The following is a 27224-nucleotide window of genomic DNA, read 5'->3' as shown; positions in this document are numbered from 1 at the left end:
TGGTCCTTTTCAAGTGGATCCTATAGCTTGTGACAACAGACAGTCTCTTGGTGACATGACACGTGCGAAGGCGTTTATTTCTATGTGCGATGACGATTAGCCTAATTTTATATTTTCCTATGCTTCGTTGTCACAAGCTATAGGATCCACTTGAAAAGGACCAGTATTACTGGCCGAAACGTCGTGGTAAAATTTAAAATAAAATAAAACTGCCAGCCTTGGTCGATCTAATCCTTGAGTATAATATTTTAAGGAGATGACATGTTTAATATGTAATCACTCCAAGTGTCACTTACAATTAGCGCGAATTAATCCTGAAAATATTTGTTTTCCGGTTAAAGTACCTAAGGGCAATAACGAAGAAGTAAATACATACGTGAATACCAATAAAACACTCCTGTACAGAGACACAGGCCGATATTCACGATCTGTTCTTATATAATATTTAAAGTCACTTTAACTATAGTTTTGTAAATCAATCACAGAGTAATTCTAACATACTGCTTACACAAAAATATATCGGTTATAGATTGGGGACGAAGTCACAAGACAAAGTGTCGGCAAGATATATGGTTTAATCCTTTACCTAGAAATTAGAGCAAGCTATTGGATATTGTCTGTAACTAATCCCACGTATAGAAGCCAAAGGCAGAAATGCAAGACATGCCAGAACCAATAACCGTGCAAAACCAACAATAACAGGTACCACACAGAGAGCGGAAAAGGAGGGATGTATAAGGGATGCCCACCGGCAGGTCTCTCCGTCTCCTTCCTTTCCCTCTCGCTTGTACTATAAGGTCCTTGCGGCGGGTACAAGTAGGCAAGCTGGTTCCATAGAGACTACACTACGAATACTATCGAAGCACAGGTACCACAGTCACCATCTTCCCACACCTACCTGAGAATCAAGACACTGTACTTCAAACTCGCCCCCTACGGGATCGGTCACTAGATCAAGAAAAGAGCGACCTGTGCCATCGCGAGAGAAAGACTGATGATTAAGGCAAGGTGGGATGGAGGAGGCTGGGAATGCGACCTATCGGGAGGGCAGAAAAACGCGCGGCAACTTTGGCGATCCGTGGTATTTGTAATAAAGCGCCGATGCATCGCCATTCAGTCTAACGTTCCCTAGCTAGGAACGTGCTGCGAAAAAATACGTCTTTCAGGGATCTCCTTTCGGATATCTTTGTATTGTATTTGTTGTGTCGATAAAGGCGCGATCCTAATACAGGATCGTGTGTTAGAGGGGTACAATAAAATTGGATCCTTCGGAATTCAAGATGCGTTATCGCGCGTTCGTGTGAGTGCGCTGCGGATATAAGCCAGGAAAGGCGGCGCCTGAATTCTCTCACTTTGTATACATTATGTGCTGAGAAATCAACGACTTTATCGGTTATAAATTAAATATTGTTTATTGCCACATTCTATCATAGAATTGTACCGATGAATAGCAAGCAATTATACTCTAGCATGCGAATTATCGTTTTTTAGAATTGTATATATACATGTGTGTGTGTGTGTGTGTGTGTGTGTGTGTGTGTGTGTGTGTGTGTGTGTGTGTGTGTGTGTGTGAGTAAACGATGCAATAATGTTCCGATTTGGCAAATAACCAAAATTGAGATCTTAAGTAAAGTTTTAATAAAATCATTTACACTAGGACCGGTTATCAGATCTTATATTTAAGACCGTCTTAAGTATATCTTAAGATGCTATATAGAAAATTTCATTGGCTACAGAGTATCTAAAGATGATCTTACGATGATCTCAAATATAAGATCTGACTAGCGCTCTATAGGTGTATGCTCGCTTTTCTTTTATTCGTCTTCCTTTCTTGTCTTGTACTTTCCTACTACCACAGTCTTTTCTTTAATTTTCTATTAGCCAATATTTCGGTAAGAAAAGTGTTTCGGGTGGGTTCTCCATTTTGCAGTTGCCATTATAGAAATTGGAAAATAGCGTAAAGAGCAAACGCGAGATCCGAAAAACCGTATGAAACTTGACGAGCGTCGAAGAGGGTGGGCCCAAGAAAAGAAACACGACATACAAAGAGAAAAAAAGGGGGCAGGAGGACGGATGTATTGGCGCGTTGGTGCACCGATGGCGATTAACTAAGGAAGAGTCCTTCGGTGCGACGTGCCGAAAACGAAACTGGTTCTCATACCGGAACGTCTTGGCGGGAAACGCCGGCCAATGAAAGCGTCGTTCCTCGCCGTTTGGAATGCTGTTCGGCGAAGATACAACAACGTTCTCTGGGAACCGGGGTTAGGACGTGGAAGCGGGGGCATTTGCATTCACCGCGAGATGCGCGCCGTATATTTCTTCCCGCGTCGCGAGATACCGGCATCCGATATCCGGTACGAGTACGTCCCGAGTTGAGAGTCTCCCGAAGTTTCGCGGGTCACTTTGCAGCTTTCCGATGTCGAGTTTTTCGTCATCACTTTCGCGACTTATCAATGACATCTCGCCCGAACGACGTCGGCGTGAGTAATAAGGACGATAACGAGGACAATGACCAGAGCATAACGAAGCAGCGGTCTACAAGCGGCTGTCTTGAAGATTTAATCAAGATCCATACGGGTCCTCGTCGCGGATTAAAGCGGGGGGAGCGATAAACTTCGTCCCCAGCTCGCGGTGTATTTTTCTACTGACAATTCGTAAAGACAATGGTGATGAAGAAAATGAACTTAATAATTTTGGGATTTTCACGAAACGTTGCTCTCGATACGGTTTCCGCGGCTTCTTCAGAACATTTTCATCGCACGAGCCGTTGATGTTGGCATCCCTACAAATAATAGCAGTTTCTTCCCGCGCTTTCAAGAGGATGGCATTACAAAGAAACGAAAGACGTTTCCTGAAAATCTCAAAACTCGTCTCCAGGTCCTTGTACGCGAGGTGTTTGATAAAGATGGTATCAAAGGGGTACGTAGTAAAAGTAAACCGAAAGTCTTGATAAGTGGTACTTTAAAAAACATTTATTTCCACGTTAAGTAAAGCATCTTCTATTGTTATAGATTATATATTAAAAAAAGCATCACCCATTCCTAATCCCTCCAAACATTTCAATACTCCCTGAAATTACTTATGAGATACTCGATGCTGCAAAATGCACCATCATACAAATTACAAAAATGCTTTAAACTCGGAAATAAATTTTTGGGAAACTACCTAATCAGACTTTTGATTTGTCTTACTATTCCTTACTACTTCTCATTATTTGTTCTTACTCCTAAATTACTCCTGAAATTTGGTAGAAACTTTTTTCACCACCACTGTACATGTCAAGAGTTCGAAGCTTTACGTAGTAAATGCTCTCTCACAGTCAACTGTTCAAATATAGCAATCGTTGAACAAATGTTCCGAACAAAATTGCAACTTAAATCTTTTTACAATTAGTATTCATTAAAAAAAATTAATTTAAAAAGAATCATTCGTAAGTTGTAGGCTTACAAATAAATCGTCGGAAGCAAGAATTTACTTTCTTTTACTTACACTAAAGTTTCTATACATACCCATACAGCACGCATGTCTAAAAAGTATCTCTAAGACGTCTTTAAGTTGTCTATCAGACATAGTAAAAGTTTAGTCGTCAACTTAACTCGTCTTTTAGATATGTATGTTAAAGACGTCTTAAAGATGTCTTGTAGACATGCGTGCTGTATGGGTATGCATTTTGTACATTGTATTTTAAATATTTGTACATGTTCTGTGCAACGAGCAAGTTACATAAGCTATTTAATTATAGTGCGAAATGCAATCTTTTTTCTTTTTTTTCTCACGAGTCGATTGATTATTCTTTTTAATGACTTTGCCGCAAAGTTAACCGACACTGACATCTCGATCTTCCCTGATTTTCCTGATTGGCTTTAGTATACGCAAACATCGTTATCGGCTCTATCTATATCGCGAGTTTTCACAACAGACCTTCTCGGAAAGGGCGGCAGTTCAAATATCTCGGTTATCGTAATACCAAGATAAAGTTTAAAGTTCGCTTCCTCTTTAATGCGGGCAACAAAAATGGCGCTCGTAGAATCAGCTGCTTCCTCGCAGTCCGGTTGGGCACGGATACAATAAACGGTTCTGTTCGATAAAAAAAGCGATAGCGACCTAAGATTCGCGATATCTAAATAACGAAATCATAGATATCCGTTAATCGACACCTACACTTTACATTCAAATCCAAGAAGAACAAAGAAAAGTTAATTTTTCTAATCAACTTAGCCTTTTAAAAATGTTCATCTTTCTTCTGATTCCTAATCATTAATGTTATTCATTAAATGTTATTCATTAAATAAAACTGTGATGTAAAACTATCCTTAGAGAATTATTTTACCATACACGAGAAGTTGAAATTATGAAACACTAGACAATTTAATGCACAAGTATCTCCCAATTAGCCCTTTTGGATAAAGAAAAGCTCGAGACCGACCTCTTCTACAATAGCTACATTTAAACAACGTAATGTTTAAAATATTTCAATGTTAATTAGCGATAAACATTGCAATTTAATTCATCGGTATGCGTTGTAAGATAATAGCAGCAACGCTAAGTAAAGAAAAGAAGAAATTGAAGAACGGATACCATGACTATTCAAACTTCAGCATCTAACCATTAAGATTTTGACCGTTAGATTACATCCATTTGAAATTCTACGTCGTAGAACGTGGAACGTGTTCTACGTTGAAGTAGACTTTCTGTCGGTCGTATACTTCTCTTCATGCCAAGATAAATAGCGGCGGTAGAATGTAGAAAGAGGAGGAGAAGCGCGGGACCAGTCGCGGGAGTAGACGAGTAGACGAGGGGGGTAGATGGTTACGGCCATCAAGAGAGGCCCTTAAAGAAACGAAGTATAAGAGGAAATAAATTCTTCGCCTGGCAACAAAGAAAACCGGTGCTTTTCCACGTCCTCCCTTAATTACGATAGCTTTTCGTGTTCCACGCGTTTGTATACCCACAACAAAACCACGAAAGTATCTCACGGAACTTCGATACGTCTTAGGTTTCTTAGTTTGTAAACGATAATTTGTCAAATCTGACGGAGAAACTAATTTATTTGGTCGTTCACATCAGTTTACGATATGTGACAATAATTAATGAGACATAGCAATCAATTATATATCTTCAACGTATACTTTCGCGAGTGCACAACGGCACGCATGATCGGTTCACGAGTTCCGTGCAGGAGACAAAGGGCATAGGTGTGGTGGTAGAAGTATCAAGTTTTTTTATCCGCCAGCGTTTCTCAAATATCCCACGTTATTTTACACCCTCCGCTCCTATCGAGGATCTGGCACGTGTAATTAAATCTGCAGGACCACCCAAAAGGACGAGTAGTAGGTATATTTCAAGGCGCTGACATCATTAAGTTACAAATATTTAGCGCGAGAAGAAAATTCAATCATTTTAATAAATAACCGCGCATTCTTAAAATTTGATACCACCCTTTCAACCCTGCGTACAGCCGATGAAAATATTTTATTCTATTTTTTTTTTAACAAAATTGAAATCTCAAAGACATGGAAAGAGAATCACTAAAGAGAGTCGCTTTGTATTTCGCTTGAAGTGTTTCAGCGTTAGGATTATCGGCACGTCTTTCGTCCGCGTGATACGAGCGGCTCCCTTTATTTCGCAGAGAGAACGTGTGCGATCGCGGGATAAAGCGGAACGTTTCCTCTTTTATAGCGTAGGGCCGTAGAACACCGGCAGGAAGCGCGGGAGGTGTAAAGGCTTAGCGACAAGGGCGCCGTCATTTCCCGCCAGATTAAAAAGAGACGTTGGAAGAGAGAAAAGGAGGAGAACGTGGGGTCGAAATGCCGTAGGCGAAGGCCAGGGCCATGTCTGGGTCCGAGACTCGGCTTAAGTACAGATGGATGTATGGCGTACCATACGAAAACGGCGATACCGACGAGGCCGCGTCTAAAGAAAGGTTTTCAGTGAAACGCGATGAATGAACCGCGAGCATGAATGGAGCCCTCGGTGGCGGTGTAACGAGCGGAAAAGCTAGGGTCAATTCTCACGCAACTGACGAACTATACGGAACGCGTTCCTACGAATTAATAAACGCGCGACTGTCTCCAATCGCGCCGAGAATACGTCCACTTTGAAGCGCCGATCAGATACCGCGGCACGTTTCGTTTCGTTTCGAAAGCATTGACGGACGACGTGTATCGGGCCGAGGGTGGACTCTTAAAGGGCAGCTGTGATAATAGCTTGCGCAGGTTTATGGTAAATAATGACGTCGTCGCTGACACTTGTCTCGGGTGTACTCTTTCTATTTCAAGTTTGAATACTTCGGTCCTTCTCTCCTAATCTTATATATTTAAGGCATTTAGAAGTAATCAGTCTAAATGGTCGCCTAAATCGACTTTGCGACAAACACGGTGAATAAATAATGTACGCAGGCGAACAATGTATCGCAAATTGATATCGATAATGGACTCACCTTTCGCTTCTCTGATCGTTGACGCGATGAGAGGTGCCGAAGGTACCTGAAACCAAAGACGGGAATACGTTAGAGCGAGATCGTGTTTCATAAGCAGCACGCAGCCTGTCGCCGAAATGGATCTTACGGGAAGATCGCGGTCTCTCGGAAGAGAGATCACAATATAAAAATCACGTCTCGCGCGCTGAAATATAGGCGGATATTCTATCTCACAAAAGGACTGGACCGGTAAACCGTGATCACCGGAAGGAACACGTGTTCTCTTTCATAGAACCGCACATGGAGCCTCATTTCCCCATTCTCGCGAATCTCCAAACCGCACGCAAGATGCGAACTGACGGGTGCCGGTCATCTCGAAGGCGCCGCGGTGAAATCACAGTCTCGCGGTCGCTCGTTCGTTTATTTGCTCGGGTGGTTGGGCTTCCTCGCGTTTCGATAACAATCGGTTCTCACCGCCACACGTACAGACGGCACCGCCGAGAGATAATGAGCAGAAATAATCGCGCTGTCCGATATTCTTGTCGTGTTCACTATCGTAGAACCACTGCCATCTGCAACTCTCCGCTCGTCCCGAGTCGCAATCTCAATGAGGTCCAAGCCGGGCAACCCCCGTGACAAGTGCATCCCAGGTATCTCGAAATCCGAGAAACGTGAAGAGGTCGCACGTGCGTGCCATGTGGAAAACGCGTGAATTGGGAAAATAGTGTTACGGACATTGAACCCGAGATGGTTCCCATCATTCATAGGGGAGGTGATGATCGGCGCCGACAAAGCGTTCGCAAATAATCCAGCGTTTTCACATATTTCCGCGTTAAAGTTCTACTAAAAACATTCCGATTATCGAATATACTGATCTCCGTGAAATATTTCGTGAGTTCGTTAATTCGTATTGACCCTCGTTACTTTCGTTCGCCGCAAGCAAAACGTGTGCAAAGTCATCCTTATCTCCCACATAATAAGACCAGTCTGCAGTTAGGCCGGAAGAATACGAGACGCGAAGGGACCGGTCGTTTAATCGTTTTATGTCGCACCAATGAAAAGACGAGGGATACGACGCGTCGAGCATCCTCGGCGACGAAACGTTAGCATGTGGCCTATATGTCTCGAATATCTTTTATTTTCTATCTCCCGTGGTTCTGCGGGGCCTTTACAATAAGCTGTGCGATCGTAATTGTTTAAATGACCATTGAATTGTTCTTCTCTTATGTGATGGCCAAATAATTTATTTAAAACAACACTAGAATGTATGCCACGAGTATAATCTTTCTACTTCACTCTTCCTCTAATTTCAGGGAGCAGTGTTGTGTCACTTCGAAAATGAACAGATGCCCCTAAAGCGGACGCTATTAATTACAAAAAGTAGAATAAGCCAGCAAGTCGACTTGACTGGAAATAAACTTCGCGTTTACATGTTTAACAATCACGGTGGATGTAATATAATATATGCAGAGAAACGATTATACCTGGTATGTAGGGGGGTCCTGGTTGAAACCCAGGTTGAGGTAATCTTTTACGCAATAAATTTTCTGTATTATTAAAAATGCCAGGTATGGTCAAGAAAATAGTGACGTTGGTAATTATTGGTGGCAACATTGAATTCTTATTAGTTGAATATGTAGAGAAAATTGTGATAATTATATATATATAGTTTATTCTACTTTTGATCCTTTTCACTCTGTATTGTTTGTCGCCGAGTGATTTTAGCCCGAATAGGATTCTTGACATGCTGCATCTCCCGGTAGGAATGCTCCCCAAATTTAGATCCTGCTAACGACGGACGAAACGCTGCTCGACAAAAGACGCGGGCTCTGCACTCAGAGTTCTCTTTCGCTGTTTCTCTCAGGAATAATCCTCGGAACCAGTCGATACTATCTTACTGCCCAACGTCTATCTTGGAAAATAAATAAGATGTATTTTTCACGGCTGAAATCAAATTGAACATCGAACCGTGAACGGATCGGATTAAAAAGAAGAAGGTATTCGACAAGGAATCGAACACAATAGGAAAATGCGACGAAGCGATAATTTAAGACAAGATCTCCACCGGATGGCAAATAGAAGCAGAAATTAGGGAAAAAGATCGCGATCCGTGTACGTGTGCCGTAACGCACTTCCGCAGGAAGTCAAAGGCATCAGCCGTGACACGCACCCTCGCGCTACTTGCTCGCGTCGAAACGTAGAATGAATTCACGACGCAAATTTCCAGGCGAGCGTAGCGCCTGAAATGGAGAACCTTGGCCTCGTAAGGTCAACGTTCAACGTATCGCTGATCTCAACGTTCCTTCTCGGTCCGCTTCCCTCACATTGACGTTCGTACCCCACTGCCCTCTCTACCTGAGTTTTCTTAGCATTGCTAAATATTTCGCGGCAGCCTGCGCTATTGATCTTGTATCACAAGAGAATTGTCACAAGAGATCAGTCAACAGTTTCGAACAGATGACGCGTTTACGTTCGTGCTCGTTAAATGCGAAGATCCTTTGCGGATTAAACTCGTGGTAGAACAACTTTACAGAGTAATTAGATTCAATTCGACCTTATTTTTCCTCAATTTTAATTCGAGACGTTGACCGACTAAAGCATTTATTTCTATCCTAGAATAAGTCATTTACGAACGGGTCGAAGAAAGGAAGAGTTAAAATTAGATAGTCAATAGTATTTTGTATTCTTTGTTATTAATCTTTAAAGCCTGGTTTCACCAACGTCGCTTAACTTTAAGCTTAGTTTCATTCGTTCTTTGTGTCTTTCCAACTATTACTTTAGAAAGAGACAAACACGAATTGAACTAAGATTAAAGCTAAACGACGTCTAGTGAAACCGGACCTAAATACTTGTAATAACGGCTGTGATAAGTTAACGTAAGTCTTCTCTTAATCATCCGACCGATGTAATCAACCTGCATTTTTCAAATTATATTATGCAATTAATATATAAATTCAATCGTGTATCTTAGCCAAGTGTTTCTATCTTGTCTTATCTGTCTCCTTAGAAAGAGACAAAGCCGCTCACTTTTAGCATTTTCACTATATTGTAAGTTAGACAATCAACTTCATGAATGCGATCATGAAGGCAGCACCCCCTTACTTATCCAACTGTTTCATCGGCAGCATGCTACTGTTACACTTAATAATAATCGCGCCGACGCGAGCACGACTTTGCTATATCAACGTAAAGTCGACTGCGCGAACGAGCCATCGGTCTCCCCCACTAATTAACGCGACATTCCCCGACGAGCAACAGGCAGCGGCTGCGGCTGCGTAACATGTGCAAGTACGCTTCAACGGTCGTGACTCCACTCCAGAGCGAAGCCACGAAAGCAAAGCGTGCACGGCAAGCAGACCAAATCATAATACTAATACCGCGCCAGAGAAAGAGAGGAAAGGAGAGAATCGGAGAGAGATAGGCGTATCGGGAACACTTCTAATTTTAGATAAACGCCTCCCGGCATCCGTTTCCTATGTGCGCGCAAACACCAGGAACACGTACCGAGCCAGCCGTTTCCCGCCAGCAGCGTGGGGCCCTCATACGAGATTAAGGATATGGATCCCGCGAGTGCGGTTAAAAATAAAGCACAGCCTGTGTGCCCCGAGAGCGAAAGAGCGGTATCCATTCTGGGACAAATTTCGTTAGCCCTCCGCGAGATCCTGCGTCTAATTCAGATCTAGACGTAGCCGACACACGTGACGATCCTGCGGAGGGAAAAAACGGGGGAGCAACTAGACATATGCAGTACGTCGACGATATCCTCAAACTGTCTACCACAAATCATTCTAAACCGTAAACGTACGTTGCAATTAGCTGAGACCCGGTTTCGCCAACGTCTCTTAACTTTGACTCTGGTTTAATTCATCCTTTATCTAAATGGACGGTTAGAAAGAGACAAAGAATTAATGAAACTAGGAGTAAAGTTAAGCGACGTTGGTGAAACCGGGCCTGAGCCCGTTGGTGTTCTTCGTCTCATCCAACTCTGCCACCAAGAGCAAATAAATAATCAGTTAACACGTTAACCGCCACGACGGTTGGCAACCACATTGATAAGATATAACATTGACCCAATTCTCGGGAGTATCTCTCTTGAACCAAATAATTTAAAATCTTGTATTTAAATCCTGACTTAGACTCGGTTTCGCCAAACGTCGCTTAACTTTAATCTTAGTTTAATTCGTGTTCGTCTCTTTCTAAAGTACAATTGAAAAGAGACAAAGAACGAAGTAAGCTAAGCTTAAAGTTAAACAACGTCGGTGAAACCGGGCCTTACAGTAGGATACTTACAACAACTGTCAGTAGATAATATCCTGTTCATTACACACGACAAAATGTTTAAGAAAGAAATATATGTAAAATAAAAAAAGTTTATCTCACAAATATTGTTATTATTTAGTCCCTCGTGAAATTACTTCTTGCAGGAAGAAGACCTTTTTCCTTTCTAAATGTGCATCGTCGTTTGATAAACGATACGCATCATAGCCATGCGTCGCAGAACGGTCGAGACGTTACATTGTCATTAACCTGCGACAAACGACGTACACTCGCTCGTAACGTACCCGCACGTGGCGTCCACGAGCCGGTTGAGCGATAACCTATCGACCCTCCCAATGCAGAATCTCGCTATTGGTGAAAGGCAGGAAGGGGGAAGTACCATGTACTCACCAGCTCCCGCTCGCTCGCAACTGGCACAAGTTACGCCGCGTCGTTGATGACAAAAGACACATTGGTGTCGTACCCGAATGCAGGCAACCGCTCGCGAAAATCGATATTACAATCAGCGTATCGAGCCGGGGAGGACTCCGTTGGGTTCGTTGACTCCCGTCTTGTCACTGGCGCACGCGGGCTTCGCGATATGTCAAAAATCGCGGCAGATACGAAAGATTCGAAATTGGCGAGCGAACGAGCGGCAAAAGAAAGCGAAGGGCTCACGCGGGGAACGGGTGAGGAAGGTCGAGAGAAACTCGATTTCCTGCAACTCTGCAACGTTCTTGTCGACCTTTCTTCTTCTCCACCTTCCGCACCCCCCCGCCTCTACTCCGGCGCGTTCGACGGGGACGGGCGTCGCGTTATCCTACGACAATGTACGACGGCACGAGCCAAGTCGAGGGGTTGGGGTCGCACCGCGCGCGTTTCAGGGTACGTAGTTACGTGTACGTACAGGGGTGGGTTAGGTATTCAACTACGGCTACGTGATGCCAGGTGGTGACTGCCGCCCCATGTGTGCTCATATGTCTGCCCCCCAAGTGGCGTTAGTTCGCCGCTGGCTGGCGCGATGCGTGAGCTAAGTGTGCGTATGCAAAGGACAGGGACGCGCGTCACGCTACGCGCCTTCGACAGCGCCGATGCGATTCCTCGGTTAACCGCCCCGATGGGCGTGAGCCTTGCCTGGCCGTACTTTTATATCTCTTACAGCTCCATTCGCGCGAATAACCGTATGAAAAGAATATGCGTTTAGTCTAGAGACATCGCCGGAAACTCGAATTATATACGATTAAACGTCCTGCTTTTTGTCCTCGATCAGAGATCAAGAGATCCACCGTTCGGTCACACCGCCGCGAATTGGTTTACACATATTTATATATGAAATGTGTCTCGTCGATCCAGCTTAGAAAATATAGGACAACCATTGGCCTAATTTACATCGTGCACTTGATACCCGTATGAAATAGTGTATTTGAACTGATTAGCCAATGACTAAACCAATTTACCGGTTATTTACTATTTGTTACCATTTAATACGCTGAAAAAAATTATCATCGGATAAATCAATTAAACAGCGTTTCCGATGGTTAATTTTTTCGATTACGTTTTCCGATTAAATGATGAATACATCCGATGAAATTTATCCAATAAAATGCAGTTAGATTGAAACTTGATTGAAAAACCGATCACATTTTTCCTCGGATATACAATTTAATCGGATATATTTGTTTGTTATTATGTTATTGGATTATCCGATTATATTTAATCGGACATTTTTCTTAGTGTCCGCGTATCAAGTGCACAATGCAAATTAGGCCATTGAATATCGCGCGATCATATGCTACCTGATTGAAAACCGTCTCGCGGATTACGCGCCGGAGAATGAGGATTGCGAATAGAAGATTAGGATTTAATCGGTCGGAATACAACGGTTTAAGATTATCTGACACGGGTGGCCGAATTTGGAATCTTTGATTCACAATCTTCAATCTCCGGTGCGTAGTCCGGGCTTAAAATGCGTTGCCTGCGAGGGACGTGCCCGACTATCCGATATCGATTGGCGGGACCGACCGGTCCAACCGGCGCGTGCCACGGTCGCAGAGAGACCGCGCTATTCGGCCACGACGCGAGCGATTCGCGTGCGTGCACGCGTGTAATTGCATTTGAAGAGGGAAGGGTGGAGATCGTACGTCGCCCGACGGAGGATTAGAAAATCTAGAACGTGTCGCGGCGGCGGCAGAACGGGCAGGATGAAGTGATAGGCGAGGAAACTTCCCTTGCAAACGGGGCCACCGCCGTCGGCGTCAGCGGCTCGCTAAACACGCGGTGCACCGTGGCGCAACGAGATAGAACGCGCACACCATGTGCTACATATTTTAAACATGCCCGCACAGGTGTAACCTACCCCACCGTGTCCGCCGAGGGCGGCGGCCCTTGCTGCGCGTCGGAGCCGTTCTTGCGAGTTCTAACTGTCGCAATCATCTTGAAACTCGTTAAAAAAGAGACCCGAGCGCGCGCTTACTTCGTGCAAGAAAGTCGTGAGAAGAGAATCCTTTCTGGTATCGCAGGGGATGCTCCGCCGTGTAAAAACATACTTTCGTTGCGAATATATTTTTTGTACACCTCTTCTAACCCTTTCGTAGAAAATATTCAAAAAAAAGGTAACACAAAGACGCCAAGTATAAGCGTGCGAACCGAGCAAGAACTGTACGATTTAATTAATTGGATATGCTTTGTTTAAAAAATAACATTTTTATCTTCTCTACAAAAGTAGTGATATCAACAAATTGCGCCAAATATAACACTGGATATTTACACAAATTGTTTTATTAGTTTTTTATATTACTATAGAGATGACCAAACGCGCGCTTCGCGCGCGCAGTTTGTAGTTGAGCATTGTATATTTTTAAGAATTTCTATACATGCAACGAAGTAATTGTATGCGCAACGTCAATTTAAAATAAAAAGTAATTTATCACTCACTGATACGATTCGCAACCGCAGAGTTGTACATCACGTATGACGTATGTTAAACTGTAAAAATACAAATATGTATATGATTAGTATAGACTAATTGTGTCAAATCGAAGTTCTTGTACTAAATATGCTTCATATTTTGTATTTTTAAAAATAGGTATTTATTAAGATAATTATATAAAATACTGAAAAAGTCTTCCTTTTAAATATAAATTCACAAAATTTTATACATTGGTTTTGTCTCTAACACATTCGACTCCTCGTTCGAATCATTTGAATAAATAAAATAAAAACACAGAACAGATGCTTTATTTTGCACAAGTAACAATTAAATAACATAAAAATGTAAGACACTTACCTTACGATTTCTCCGCCGTTGCCCGATGCCTCCTCGGACTCCTCCTCCTCTCAGATTTCCTTGTTGCACTTACACAACACTCACTCGCGAAAATCATCGATCGCGCGAAATTTCCGGCACTCCCGTACGCGATGTGAAATACCGCGAACACACTAAATATTATTAACTTCTGCGTTATCGGTTTCCAAGACAATGGATAAATCACCTTCGAATTGGCGATATAAAACGCAACGCGAGCATCGGAAGCATAATCTGCGGCAAAGAAATAATGCAACGACGTGCAATAAGCGACTTTCTTTACTTCCCGCCCGTTCGAGTTGCGAAGAATGTTTCGAAACGAAAATCGTTACTTAAATTCTAATTACTAAGATTAGAGATTTTACTTCAATAGTTGATGCATACAAATGTATATTTCTAAATTGCAAATCTTCATTCACTATGAATCTAACGACAGAGCGAAGTCGTACAAATTTCTCTTTTTTTCCCGAAAATGGAACAGATTACACGAAATCGACAGATAATTAAAAGCGCGGTGCGTAAACGAGATGTAACCGCGACAAAGTACCACGGTTTACATTCATATTTTAGATGAGTTAATCTCGTGAAATATCTAGATACACGTTGATAAAGAACCGTCGCCTCAATATACAATTCGTTTCTCTTTGCAAGTTGTAAAAACTTATTGATTAATCAAGGAACGTTACTTGTTACTGATAAAGGTGTGCAAATCAATAGTGTTTTATCTCTGCATTCATCGCGATCGAGTCTTGGAAACCGATAACGCAAAAGTAATAACACGCACGGAGCGGCTCTCGCCACTGCCTGCCGGCTCGACGTTCGGCGAGCGAATGAGGACGCGGCGACCTTCAGTATACGATGGCACGCAAAAACATCGTACGTCACCGCGCCGAGAGAAAAACAACAAGAAAACGTTGAGAATTCGTTGTCCCGCCTACGAAATTGAAAATGCTATACCTAATATTTCTAATTACTTTGTTCAGTGACTGTTACTACGTTTTGCGTATCATTCTGCGGACTTATTGGTATTGATTCAATTAATGATTAATTCTGTTCAATCGAGAAAATGTTTCGAAACGAAAATCGTTACTTAAATTCTAATTACTAAGATTAGAGATTTTACTTCAATAGTTGATGCATACAAATGTATATTTCTAAATTGCAAATCTTCATTCACTATGAATCTAAAAGAGAAGTGAAGCACACCGCGCTTCGAGAAAACCAATCGACATCGCGGAAAAGAGACCTCAACTGTTCGATATTAACGACATTCGCGCTGGTAACATCTCTTTTTTAGAAAGGGAAAATGTTATATCCTAAAAAATCAAATCAAAGATTTTTGTATACCTCTTTTAACCCTTTCGTAGAATATATAATCACTAGGATATATAAGTTCGACTTACAAAATTTAAAAAGACTCAATGATTTAGCATGTAGTCTATTATGAAAATAAAAACAATGCATCGACAAAAATTTACAAATAAAAATATTTCAACTAATTCTTTAACTCGGTCCTTTAAGATATAAATCAATTTGAAACTTAAACGCCATTTAGGACCTGGCATAGGTGGTGGCCATTAAATTACTAAGTGAATCCATATACCGTCTTTTCCCACCCTGTCTTGCGCGCCGTTACTTTCCGGACATAACACAGATTTCCCCTAGGTAGGATCATTATCGTCAGTGAATTCACGTGTTCTAAGAATCGCTGAACGATTTTTGTAAATTATTTTAATTTAATTTTTAATGCTATACTTAGCATTATTAAGTTACCCTTCCTCTTATTTTTTACATTCTATAAGAATTTTCAACTGAAATTTAAATTCTATGGCTCCTAATAATATCTAAATAATGTTTCTTAGCATAGTTGAATTACAGTTGAATAATGTTATTTTTTAAGATTAGTTTCTTCAAATTGCCAGTATAATAATAAAATTCCAAATTTCATTCGACCACAGCTGGCCACATTTGTTAATTGGTTAATTAAATTTTCTGCATTAATCGATTAATTAACAAATATGGCCCAGCTGTGGTCGAATGAAATTTGGAATTTTGTTATTTTTAAGTTTTGAATTCCGCCATCTTGAATCCTCCATTTCGAATTATAAAAATCTGATAACGGATTCGTAATCAGCGACCCGAAAAACCCTTGTATACAAAGTTTCACGAAAAATGGTTTAATAGAAAAATATATGCTTCAAAGGGTTAAATGGTCCCATCATTTCTTCAATTTTCAATCCAAAATTTCTTTATATAATTCTTAAGTTTTGAAATATGTTATATATTCCATGTGGCCCTCGTCATATCACTCACATTAGATACGTTACGTAAAACTGTCTTGGTTAAGCCGGCGCGTGTATTATCGGTCTTCCCGTGAGTACGAACATCCGCCGGGGGACATCGGCTATTCTTCCCGTTAATGTAGTCAAATTTACCTGCACATCATTTTATGCACTGTTAATGCAGTCGAATTTACCTGCGTGCGTCCAAAGAATGGACCGTGTCTCTTTGGCTATCACACGTAAAAAAGATGTACGTTTGAAAATGATTCGTTAGCCGGATTTCCCGAGCATCCTGGTTAATGTGCGTGTATGAATCATTCTGTTGTATCCCATCGTACCCCGGCCGCGTATGGTTCCCGAGGGTCCCGAAGGGCGATCCCCCAACCCCAATGCCAACCGTTTTGGGTTTTTTTGCGGTGATAAGTGATAACGCCGTTGAATACCGGAAGATTAAGGTACGACTCGCTGAACCGTCACACGTTTTCGCGTGGCGACATTAATTAAAATGATAAATAAACTTGGGTAGGTGTTCGTATTGGATTTGCGCGAAAACGGCGGTCTTCACGTCAGAAACCTGAATCTTAAACAATACGACGAAAGACCTGCAAAAAGTACATAAGAACGTAAGCTTTTATTCTGAATAAAAACCAGTGCAGCTACGAGTTAATTGTATTCAGTCGCATTCATATTATTTAAATTGCCAGACATGGAAACCGGTGTAATACAGCCCGAGTTGAGATTCCCATGCTATATGGATATACGGAAGCGAATTGACAGATTTATTCGTGCCATCAAGAAAGCACGATTATAATAATCGAGACGTGTTCTCCCGCATCTACACCGTCGGGAATCGATCGGAGGAAAAGTTACGCCGGCGCTAATCGCCGCGTGCGAACACGAGCGTGGAACAGAAAAGCGGATAGACGTTGAGCAACAGTCTGCGAGAGCAGAATGTTGTCGGTGGGAATAAAAGTTGAAGCGTGTGCCCCGTTACGAGAGTTGCGAGACGGGATGGGGACCAGACGCGCACATCGGGACCAGACATCAGGACGAGACACAAGAGACCGAGGTAAGGAAACAAGCGACAAGAGAGCGCGTAACGGGGGGTTGGCTGCTTGGTCGGTCGGTCGGCCTGTTCGATAACTCGCCCCACTCTCTATCTCGCTCGTTTCTTCTTCCGTCTTTCGACATTAGCGGAGGGTAGGCCGCGAGGGTAGTAAGACGAGGGGTAGTCGAGTCGTGTGTGCAGCCGGCACGCGCTCAACGAATTTTTCATCCAACGGATCCGCCAAGGTGCTTCTCCGGGCGCAACCGCGAGAAGGGAAAACTGGAATCCTCGGGTGGCAACTATCCCCGCGCGCCAATCGCTATCTCTACGCGCGCCTTATCGCGCCTAATCCTATATCGTCCCCTGCGAACCGCCTGGTCGAAACGAGCCGTACGAGACGGAAGGGTTGTTGATCGAGGATCGAGACGGGGTTCGTCCACTGACGTATAACGCGTCTCGCCTCGCAATTATCGGATATCGGGCTCATCTTGAGCCGCGTCCGAATCGTTCCACAGATTTAGCAGCGATATCCGCGGAATTCGCGCCCAATTCCTACCCGAGGCGATTTGTAATTCGGGTCTGCGACCGTTAAAGGTTGCGAAAGTGCCAACCTTCGCCTTCTCCGAAATATCGCGAGACCTGCCTTACCGGCCCTACAGGATATGTTAATGCGGCTTGGGACCCCGGGGACCCGGAGGAACCCAAACCTCTTTCATTCTTCTCCCCCCTTCCCCGCCGGTCTTTCCCCCTTCTTCTCCGCGCATTTAGCTTTACCACGGCATAAAACTTCAGGGCATTTAAATATTAAATCTTGATAGGAAAGCCATTGGTCGAAGAAGCGTCTTTCGCACCGTTCAATATGCTCATCTGCGCCATGACGGTTGCCACCGCGTTTCTCTTCAGTCTGTCTCCCCCATTGGGCACCTTTTGCGGAATGTGAAACTCAATTCGACTTTCGACAAGTTGCCACAATATCGCAAACTACTGGGCGTCACGCCAATTGGTTCTATTGTGTTGAGAAACTCAAGTTGACACCGAAAATAACAGTCAACACATCGGTGGACTTTGTCTACCTATTTCAGATACCTCGATGATACGGCACTTAATGCTAATCATAAGTGAAGTAGGGACTCATAAATCATTCCGCCGAGGCCTGACGGTGACAACCAACGAGACCAACGGTGACAACATACGTTGCGTTAATTGAAAGCGGCGTAATTAAGTCCCTCGCCGTGACGCGAGGTACACGCTGATTACCATTCCGATTATCGCCTAGCCGACGGCGGATCGCATTATTCCTCGGGCTGAAAAGCGTGGCGGTCGAAGACGGCGCGTAATTACCCAATTTGCACGCGAGCGGCACGCTTCGCGCGTGTGTAGGTCCGTTCTAGCTATCGGGCGTCTCGGGTACAGCCCGCTCAATACTGGAGCCGGGCGTGTATAGGGGTGCCCCGTTCGCCCCGGCGTCGTTGTATCCCTCGCGCAACGGACTTTCAAGGCAACGGACGAGAACGGAGCGCGCCATGTGGCGGCGCAACACTTCCATGCCGCTGCACGACGGCATTTGCAACGGCGACGATAACGTCGTCGAGGTGCGCGAGAGATCGTGGCCGGCTGCGAACACCCCTGCCCCACGTCTCTTAATCCGACTACAGCTCGCGTAATGTGGGATCTGTTTCACCCGGGCCCCTATTTAACATGTAAAAACGCCGCCGTACATCGATTATCTCATCCGAATTATTCCCCGCCGGCTGTACAGCTTCTTCGTATGCAAATAAGGAGAAAGGTACGTGTGTTCCATAGGAGTTGGTTCGCTGTTGTCGCTCCGTTGTCACACGATCATGATGTAAAAGTGAGACAATGCGCATGATAACCATTTTTTGGGTTAAATTGTTCATTGGTTCTTGCTGCATTCAACCGCAATGATTTGCAGTTTCAATGTCACGGGCAAATTTCTGATTGGTCACGAGTGCGCATCCACGGGAATGTTACACCTGGTATTCTTATGTCACGGTCACGATAAAATTATTGCGACTCGTTGCCTTCCTCGTTCCTTCGCTCTCAGCGGGAAAGCGAGGCGCTTCGGAAAACGAATTTTCACGCGTCTAAATCTCTTCCCTTCTCAAACAATAGGGAGCCTTGAACAAAACTAACAAATTGCGTCTAAAAAGATTAAGAACGAGGCTCAAATAAGCTGGTATCGCGTGTATCGGTAATCAAGTTATTATCCTCTTGTCATTCCTGACGAGACGCCATGAACGTTTATATAAGAGTCGTAAACTGGTTATATTTATGGATAGCCGTTTTTTTCGCCTCATCGGGTCGCCGAACGCGATCATCGCATCACGGAAATAAGATATGGAATCGGTCAGTCACCTTCAGAGCTAAACGTAGCGTTAAAGGTAGTCGGACACACGGACCCTAGTCTTTCGCACGAGACAGCTGTATTCTTAACGGTCTCTCGATGTGTTGATGTCTAACGAGGGTAGGTCAGTATCGATGCACGCAGGATGTATTTAAACGTGTAGTGTAATTTCATTGGACGTGTGTGTTTACTCGCGGATAATTAGCGCTATCCTTTTCACTCACTAATTTAAACGTCTTCCCTAATCGAGCTAAGTTAAAAGTCTCACCGTAAATGACTAATCGAAGAAAGCCAATGAGATTATTTAAGAACATCCTAACATATAAACGTACAAATAGTTATAACGTTAATATAAAATTTTTAGTATCTAAATTGACAATAAATATGTCCTCTCATCGTTGCATTACATAAATTAAAAAGTAGAGGAAAGTCCTCTATAATGAGATAGCAGGTTTTCAACACAAATCATTTTCGCAACGATTACACGATCCAACAATGAATTTTCCACTAAACAGATTTCGCTCCAAGGGCAATGAATTCATGGTGGAATCAACCGACGATGCTTATTAATTTAACTCTGCTATCCCATATTAGGATCCTATCTTATAATAGGGGACTTTCCTTTATATAAAACGATCGATTGCAATTCTCCTAATTTTGAATATTTTCATTAAAAATAATACGAATAAATAAAATACGTCAGTTATCGCGTGGGTCGGGTGAGTAAAGAGTTTTACCAGTGATTCAACCTCACAGACGCCCGTTGTCAATTTATCAAATAAAAATATCTCGTTAAGTGCACTTTTACAGGATGGGTCTAAAAATGTGCCGTAGAGTGTTGCGTTTTACCGCACTTTTCCAGGCAACCGATAGCCGTCGGACGATCTAACTATCGATGTCCCGATCGCGCCCAAGTACCGTAAGCATCCCCGAAGCACGAGGGATACCTACCCCCATTCCGGCGCGCCCGGTGTGCCCACTGCCCGTGCCCATCAGCCGTTCGTTCGCGTAGCGAACTTCCACGGGGCCTTACCGGCAGCATGAATAAAAGGGGGCGCCAAGCCTAACCAGCCACCCAACAAGGAGCAGGTGAGCACCTGGTCCCCGTAACCCCGGCACGAGCTACTACTTGCCTCACGGTTGCGAGAGGGTGCTCAACGATCGCGTCGCGCGTCTTAATTAACTCGACGTTGCGGTTATCGAGAGATTAGGGGAGCTCTTGAAAGGAAGAAATAGATATCGCTTTGTCGAGTTACACCTACGAAAAATGCGACGTGTTTCATAATCGGCAGGAGCGAATAAAGAAAATGTTTAAATAGAATGCAAGACACGAGCAATGATATATACGCCGTTAACGACACAGATGTTGGAAATGGGTCAACGAGACCGATGAGGAAATGCGTGCCAAAGGAACATGTTACGTGTCGGCGTGCTGGGACCGCGCGAATGAGAAACACTGGCAATTGAGGCTGCGAACTCGCGGTCGCGGGGTTCAGACCGGCGGCAGACGTTCACAAATCGTTGAAGGACGGGGAAATCCCTATAACGAATAGCCCGCCTTTCGGAAGACTCTCACGTTCCGCTCTATCGGTACCCGCTTTGCCCGTAATTAACCCGACATGGGTTATTCGCCCCGCTTATTACGAAAAAAACCAATCTACTAGAATTGTAAATTGCACCAGTGTTCCTGGCGTTATTAGACTTGCTAATATGTGTTAGACGTTAATTAGTCCTTGTCCTTCTTCTTTAACACATGTCGCTCGAAAACAGTATCTATTTGCTATCATCAACTCGGACTTTCACTATAATTTCGTCATCATTTAACGCGCAACTTAACGCTTAATATATCGCGCGTATACGTTTTCCTTGTTTGATGTACATCTTGGAACAATAATTTATACGTAAATTACAATCTACCGACGCGAAAGGTTGTCTCCGTCGAGTTGCACAAGTCGAACTTTTTTCACTTTTGAAAAGCGACTCGAATCGAAAGGGCATATCGAAAAAAGTCGATATTCTCTCAACCCCATCAGAACCGAATTATTTTTGTTTTAACGGGACATCAGCGTCCTAGGGAATCGAAGAGACGAAAAGTGTAAGGGACTTGTATTTTAACCCAGTGAAGAAAGTTAATAAAATTTCGCTTAACAATCTCGTTCTCTTTATCACGCAGACGACGCAGACAATCCCTTCGGCCTGACACTTAGGCGACCTTACCTCTTGTACGTGGGAGGTGACGCTTCTTCGCACTGCCGGAATCCAGTGACGATCTCGACAGATCGCTGGCGATAGCGGACATCGGCGACTCGAGATCCGCGTTCGTTGCCTCGCCGATGGGCGCCCCAGGAGACGATCCTCCGTCCATCCCGACGACTGTTGATCGGCGACGTTACACTTTGCGCAGATGCGACAAGCAGCTCGTTCTCGGACGAGCCGAGTCCGGGGAATGCGGACGAGGAATGCGATCTCTCGAATTTATCGTCGAATCGACGTCAGGCACGTGCGCGACGTTGGCTTCTAGAACAAAAAAAGGGAAGAAAACGTCAGAAGGCCAGTTCCTCTACGATCTCTCGCGAGATCCGCGGAATGACCGCTGTCTCCCGGTCGTTTGGTCGGTGGAAATTAGTTCTGTCGTCGAGGGGGAAAAATCGGAGAATCGAAGAATGGCCAGGTGTCGAAATTTTCGGCAAGCTGCAGCGAGACTCATCATTCGTGTATTCATGTGCGTCTCCTCGGTCTTACAGGCGCGACAAATCGCGATCGCGAGTGACCGGCCGAGGATGGACAAGGACCCACCAATTGGCGGGAACGAGACCCGCCGTTTATATGATTTCATCCACGATAGTCCGTTGATCGTCGTTGTGTACACAGATTGTCGCGTCGATGCTCGCTCTTGGCGAAGAGGCCTCCTCGACGACGAGAACGGGGAGAAAAAATGTATCTCGGTGCGCTCGGGGATGTTTATAGCGAATTCGGATGCTTGCGCATATTGAGTGCACGCTAGAGCACCCGTATCAGACTACGAACTGAGATTGAGATTAGATTGCAATTGGACCAATCAGAGTAAAGTTTACTAATCCCAAATTCAGTGACTTTTACTCTAATTGGTCAAATTTCAATCTAATCTCAATCTCAATCCATAGTCTGATTCGAGCTTAAGGCTTGTTACAGTCAATTCTTATCTTTAAGCATAGTATAACTAGTAGGGCCACTCTCTGTCGGTCCCTTTGATCCTTGCGGTCCCGATCACGTGGTATTCCGTCATTATTCTGGGCAGCAATCCAGCGTATGTGTGTGTACGTACCGTAGTTGTATGTGTGGTAGTATATCGAAGCTACACTACCACGCATACAACTTTTCTCTCATTGGTCTGCCCAGAACAATGTCGGATGCGCGGAAGGGATCGACGCAAAACGAGACAAATGACAGAGTGGATCTACTAGTTTTACTGTGATTTAAGGATCGTCTCTTCTAGATCTAAAGATCTCTTAAAATATTTCGAAGCCAGTAAAATGATCTGTACAGCATCCATACGGATCACTTTTTGGCCAAACACTCTTTGAACATGTATTTCAGACAAAGTTAAATATAAAACAAATTAATAAAATTGGTATGGCTCAAATGTGATAAACACAAATTTGAAGGAGTAAAGGACTACGAGCCGTGACAGGGTGTTAGTGTCTAAATATTTTATTCTAAATTTATTGCGAAAAAATATCACCTCAGCCAGGGTTTGAACCTGATCCTCCCTCTCGTTAGGCGGGCGTCTGCGAGCAATCGAATTCGCTATTAGCCAATTTGAATTTGTCGAATTATAACAAGTGGAGAATTAGGATTGGGATGCTTTGAATCAGCGTTGAAGTAACGTCGCGATTACCTTCGGGCAGGACGAGTGAGGAATACGCGGCGAGTCGTGGTTCCTCGAAAGAACGCGATTCTCGATACAAAACCAGATCGTTTATTTGACCGTGTATTGACACTCGTGCGCGTGAACTAAATAAGGGCTATTCACTACGCGCGACCTTAAAATTTGTTTACCGCACATATTGTGACAACGTCGGCTTCCACCGTTCGACTTCTAATTGTCCGCTCGAGACGGCAGGATGCAGGCAGAATCGCGGGCAGAACGATAAGCGTTGATATCGAGAGCTCATGTGGCGATAACGCGGCTAATTATCTATTCGAGTTCTCATCGCAATTAATTTCATATTTAATTATACTCTTCAGCCTCGATTTCCCCAACCGCGCTTAACTTTAATTGTTAGTTTAATTCGTGTTTGTCGCTTTCTAAAGTAACAGTTGGAAAGAGACCAAGAACGAATTAAACTAAGCTTAAAGTTAAGTAACGTTGGTAAAACCGAGCCGTAATCACACGATTCTTCTTGTTTTCATATTCTAACGAGACGATTGCTTCGACATGTCTGCGATCTATTACGATATGAAAAACCGTCGCCTTTATGAAAATCCACTTTAACTTACTAATTTCGAGCTTTTTAAAAAAAGAAAAGAGACTCGAATGACTCTTCTCTAGAGTGGATGTATCGGAAAATTGAAGACAATTTTAATACTATAAGGCGATGTAACGAATCTCAGATACTGTAAACGTAATGCAACTTTCATAACTCTCCACATCTACTATTATAATTTAAAAAAACATTTTACAACTTTGACAATTTCTTTCAATATTGGACCCAAGCTTGGGTCCAAGAACGAAATTTAAGTTACATTATTTAAAAAATTTTACGCAACTAGAACTCAAATTTCATCTCCATCCTCACAATCGCACGACAAGCCACGGTTCAATTATGCAATCTATCTTAGATCCGAAGAAGAATGCTCTCGTATTAAAATTGTTCGGCGAAAATTATGAGATGAACGAACGAACGAACGGCTGCAGCAATTCGTTCGTTCATCACATAATTTTCGCCGAACAATTTTAATACGAGAGCATTCTTCTTCGGATCTAAGATAGATTGCATAATTGAGCCGTGGCTTGTCGTGCGATTATGAGGATGAAGATGAAATTTGAGTTCTAGTTGCGTAAAATTTTCAGAATAATGTGTAACTTAAATAACCTGCAAACAGCTGTACATTATTTTAATTACTGCGAATAATCGCGAACGCGATAGCAGGACGGTTTCTTGGTTTCCCGTCGAAGCGGTTCGAGTCAATTCGAATCGTTACGTTTCCCGGAAATCCCATGGAGATGAAATTCCTCGTCGACCTCGGCCATACACTCGGTGTGCCGTAAATCGCTGTCTTCAATCTCAGGTCGGTAGTCGTAGTCCGTTCTTCTTTCAAGATCTTCTTAGGTAAGATTTCTCAAGACGCTAATACGGCTCTATGTTGACTGATTTACAACACACTAACCCCGGGTTTCACCAACGTTTAACTTTGATCCCAGTTTAAATCATCTTTTGTCACTTTCTAAGGCCCGATTTCACCAAACGTCGCTTAACTTTAATTTCAGTTTAATTCACGTCTCTTTCTAAAGTCTCTAAAGTAACAGTTGAAAAGAGACAAGGAACGAATCAAGCTAAGCTTAAAGTTAAACAGCGTTGGTGAGACCGGGCCTAAGGGAACAGTTAAAAAGAGACGAAGGATGAATGAAACTAAGATCAAAGTTGACGACGTTGGTGAAAACGGACACAAGACTGTACTTAAGATGATCTTAAGTATAAGAACGGACTGTGAATACCGGTCTTACTCGCGGAATCCGTGGATTACGGTTTCACCGTTTGAACGAACACTGACGATTAAGGGCCAGTTTCACAAACGTCGGTTAACTGCTAACCGAAGATCAATCGATTCTCAGTCGCTTCTTACATAATAAGATGGAAAAAGATAGGCCGTCGACTGAACCCTAGTTAACCGATGCTCGTGAAACTGGCCCTACGATCCATTCCGAACCACCGCCCTGCGCGAAGTTGGTCTCCCCCCCCCTCCCATATTTTAGAAGTTCATTTTTATGCCTTAAACGGCCAGAATTATCTCTTAAACCCATCAAGAACTCTGGAACTATTGTAAATCTATAGGGAACGGATATAAAAGGGACAATTACACTTTTATATTACTTTGCGTTTAACATACGATTGTGTGTTCATTGGGCGTCGAGCTCTCTCTCTCTCTCTCTCTCTTTCTGTCTCTCTCTCTCCCCCCTCCCTCCCTCTCGTCTCGAAAAAGGCGGGAAACTCCCCCGCGCTTTTCACCGTTGACGACCGGCACTTGATTCCCGACAACGGAATGCTCGGACGCGGCGAAGGCCGGTCGAAAAAATTCCACGCAAATTCCCATTCGAGGAAATGATTGTTGTTGCCCTGCCGTACCCTGCTTCGTATCCTTGGCACCGGCACTGTTGTGGCCCCAGTCTCACCGTCACGATCGAGTGAGCGATTCAATGCATGCTGTTATGTGTTACCAATATGTATAGTAACGTATTTATGTAACTATATGTTATATTTGTGTATAATTGCACATTAGACAAGGTTAATGATAGATCAAGACCCGTTTTCTCCAACGTCGCTCGGCTTTAACCGCGGCTCGACCCGCTCTTTGTCCACCCTCGTTGGAGAGAGACAAAGAACGCGGTTTCACCAACCTCGTTTAACTTTAAGCTCGCCTTAATTCATCCCTTGTCCCTCTCCAACTGTTAATCCAGAGGGGGACAGACGTGAATTAAACTAAGATTAAAGGTAAGCGACGTTTGGTGAAACCGAGCCTCTCGCGCACATCGGTTAACTGCTAACCTCGGCTTAACTGTTTCTCCGTCCCTTCTTAAATAACAAGATGAAAGAAGATAGCGAGTCGACCGAGGTCTGATCGACAAGTTAACCGATGTTCGCGAAACCGGCCCTAAGAAATCTGTCAATATTTCTAATATACATACTACTTAATTGACTGTAGCTAATTAACTATATAATCACACACATATATATATAACTAACTACATTAATTACTCACATTATTGCGTATTGCTCGTACGTTACCCGGGACAAGTAACGCCGGGGCCCGTGGAATTCCCTCGTCCCGGAGTTGCCGGTTGCTTTTAAAGCCCACCTTTTTAAAGCACGTCCTCGAACTTGAGGAAACCGGGCGACACTTCCTCCGCGTATGCGAACCCGTGCGCACGGACGCGAGAGGGGGCCAATATATATACACGGCACGAAGAGGCGATCCCGTCCGACCGCGGGAATCCTCGCCTCGCCGGTCGACAGGAGCGGGTGGTCGGGGTTCACCTGCGGCGCTTCCCACCCATCGGGGCGCGAAAACCGACGGAGAGGCTCGTCGCGCGGGTCCGCTGGCGACGAAGATCACGGGCGACGATCTCCACCGCCGGTTGTTGGCGACGATATCGCGGAGCGTTACGCGCCGACAGTCCGTGACACGCGAGGGACCCGGGCAGCCGTCTCCAATTCGGGCGATAAGCCGCACTGCCGCCAACGACAGGCGCGAATCGGGGCGAGCACGCGGGACGCGGGTGGACCGCGGAGAAAAGGCGCGAAACAGTAGGAGGTGGCGGTGGGAGGTAGAGGAGGTGGGTGGTGGGGGGC

At 43.9% G+C, this 27224-nt stretch overlaps 1 protein-coding gene across 3 annotated transcripts in view; it reads right to left on the bottom strand.

Moving 5' to 3' along the window:
• Positions 1–27142, bottom strand: part of LOC105569931 — a 56401-nt gene extending 29259 nt beyond the window's left edge. The window contains exons 1-4 of one of the 3 annotated variants that reach the window (XM_012026798.1): positions 23552–23771; positions 23396–23441; positions 21892–22191; positions 6440–6485 (exon numbers count right to left, since the gene is read on the bottom strand). In XM_012026798.1, the coding sequence (XP_011882188.1) occupies positions 6440–6485; positions 21892–22039 (194 nt within the window). In that variant the 5' untranslated portion in view covers positions 22040–22191; positions 23396–23441; positions 23552–23771. Of the gene's footprint in view, positions 1–6439; positions 6486–21891; positions 22192–23395; positions 23442–23551; positions 23772–26634 lie in introns of those variants that run through there. The other 2 variants (XM_012026797.1, XM_012026799.1) reach the window with 2 other exon arrangements.
• Positions 27143–27224: the final 82 nt, after the last annotated feature.

Source organism: Vollenhovia emeryi, unplaced genomic scaffold (genome assembly GCF_000949405.1).
Source record: "Vollenhovia emeryi isolate VEMERY1.0 unplaced genomic scaffold, V.emery_V1.0 DF939122.1, whole genome shotgun sequence".
Classification (NCBI taxonomy): Eukaryota; Metazoa; Arthropoda; class Insecta; order Hymenoptera; family Formicidae; genus Vollenhovia; species Vollenhovia emeryi.
This window is presented reverse-complemented; position numbering and strand designations above follow the sequence as displayed.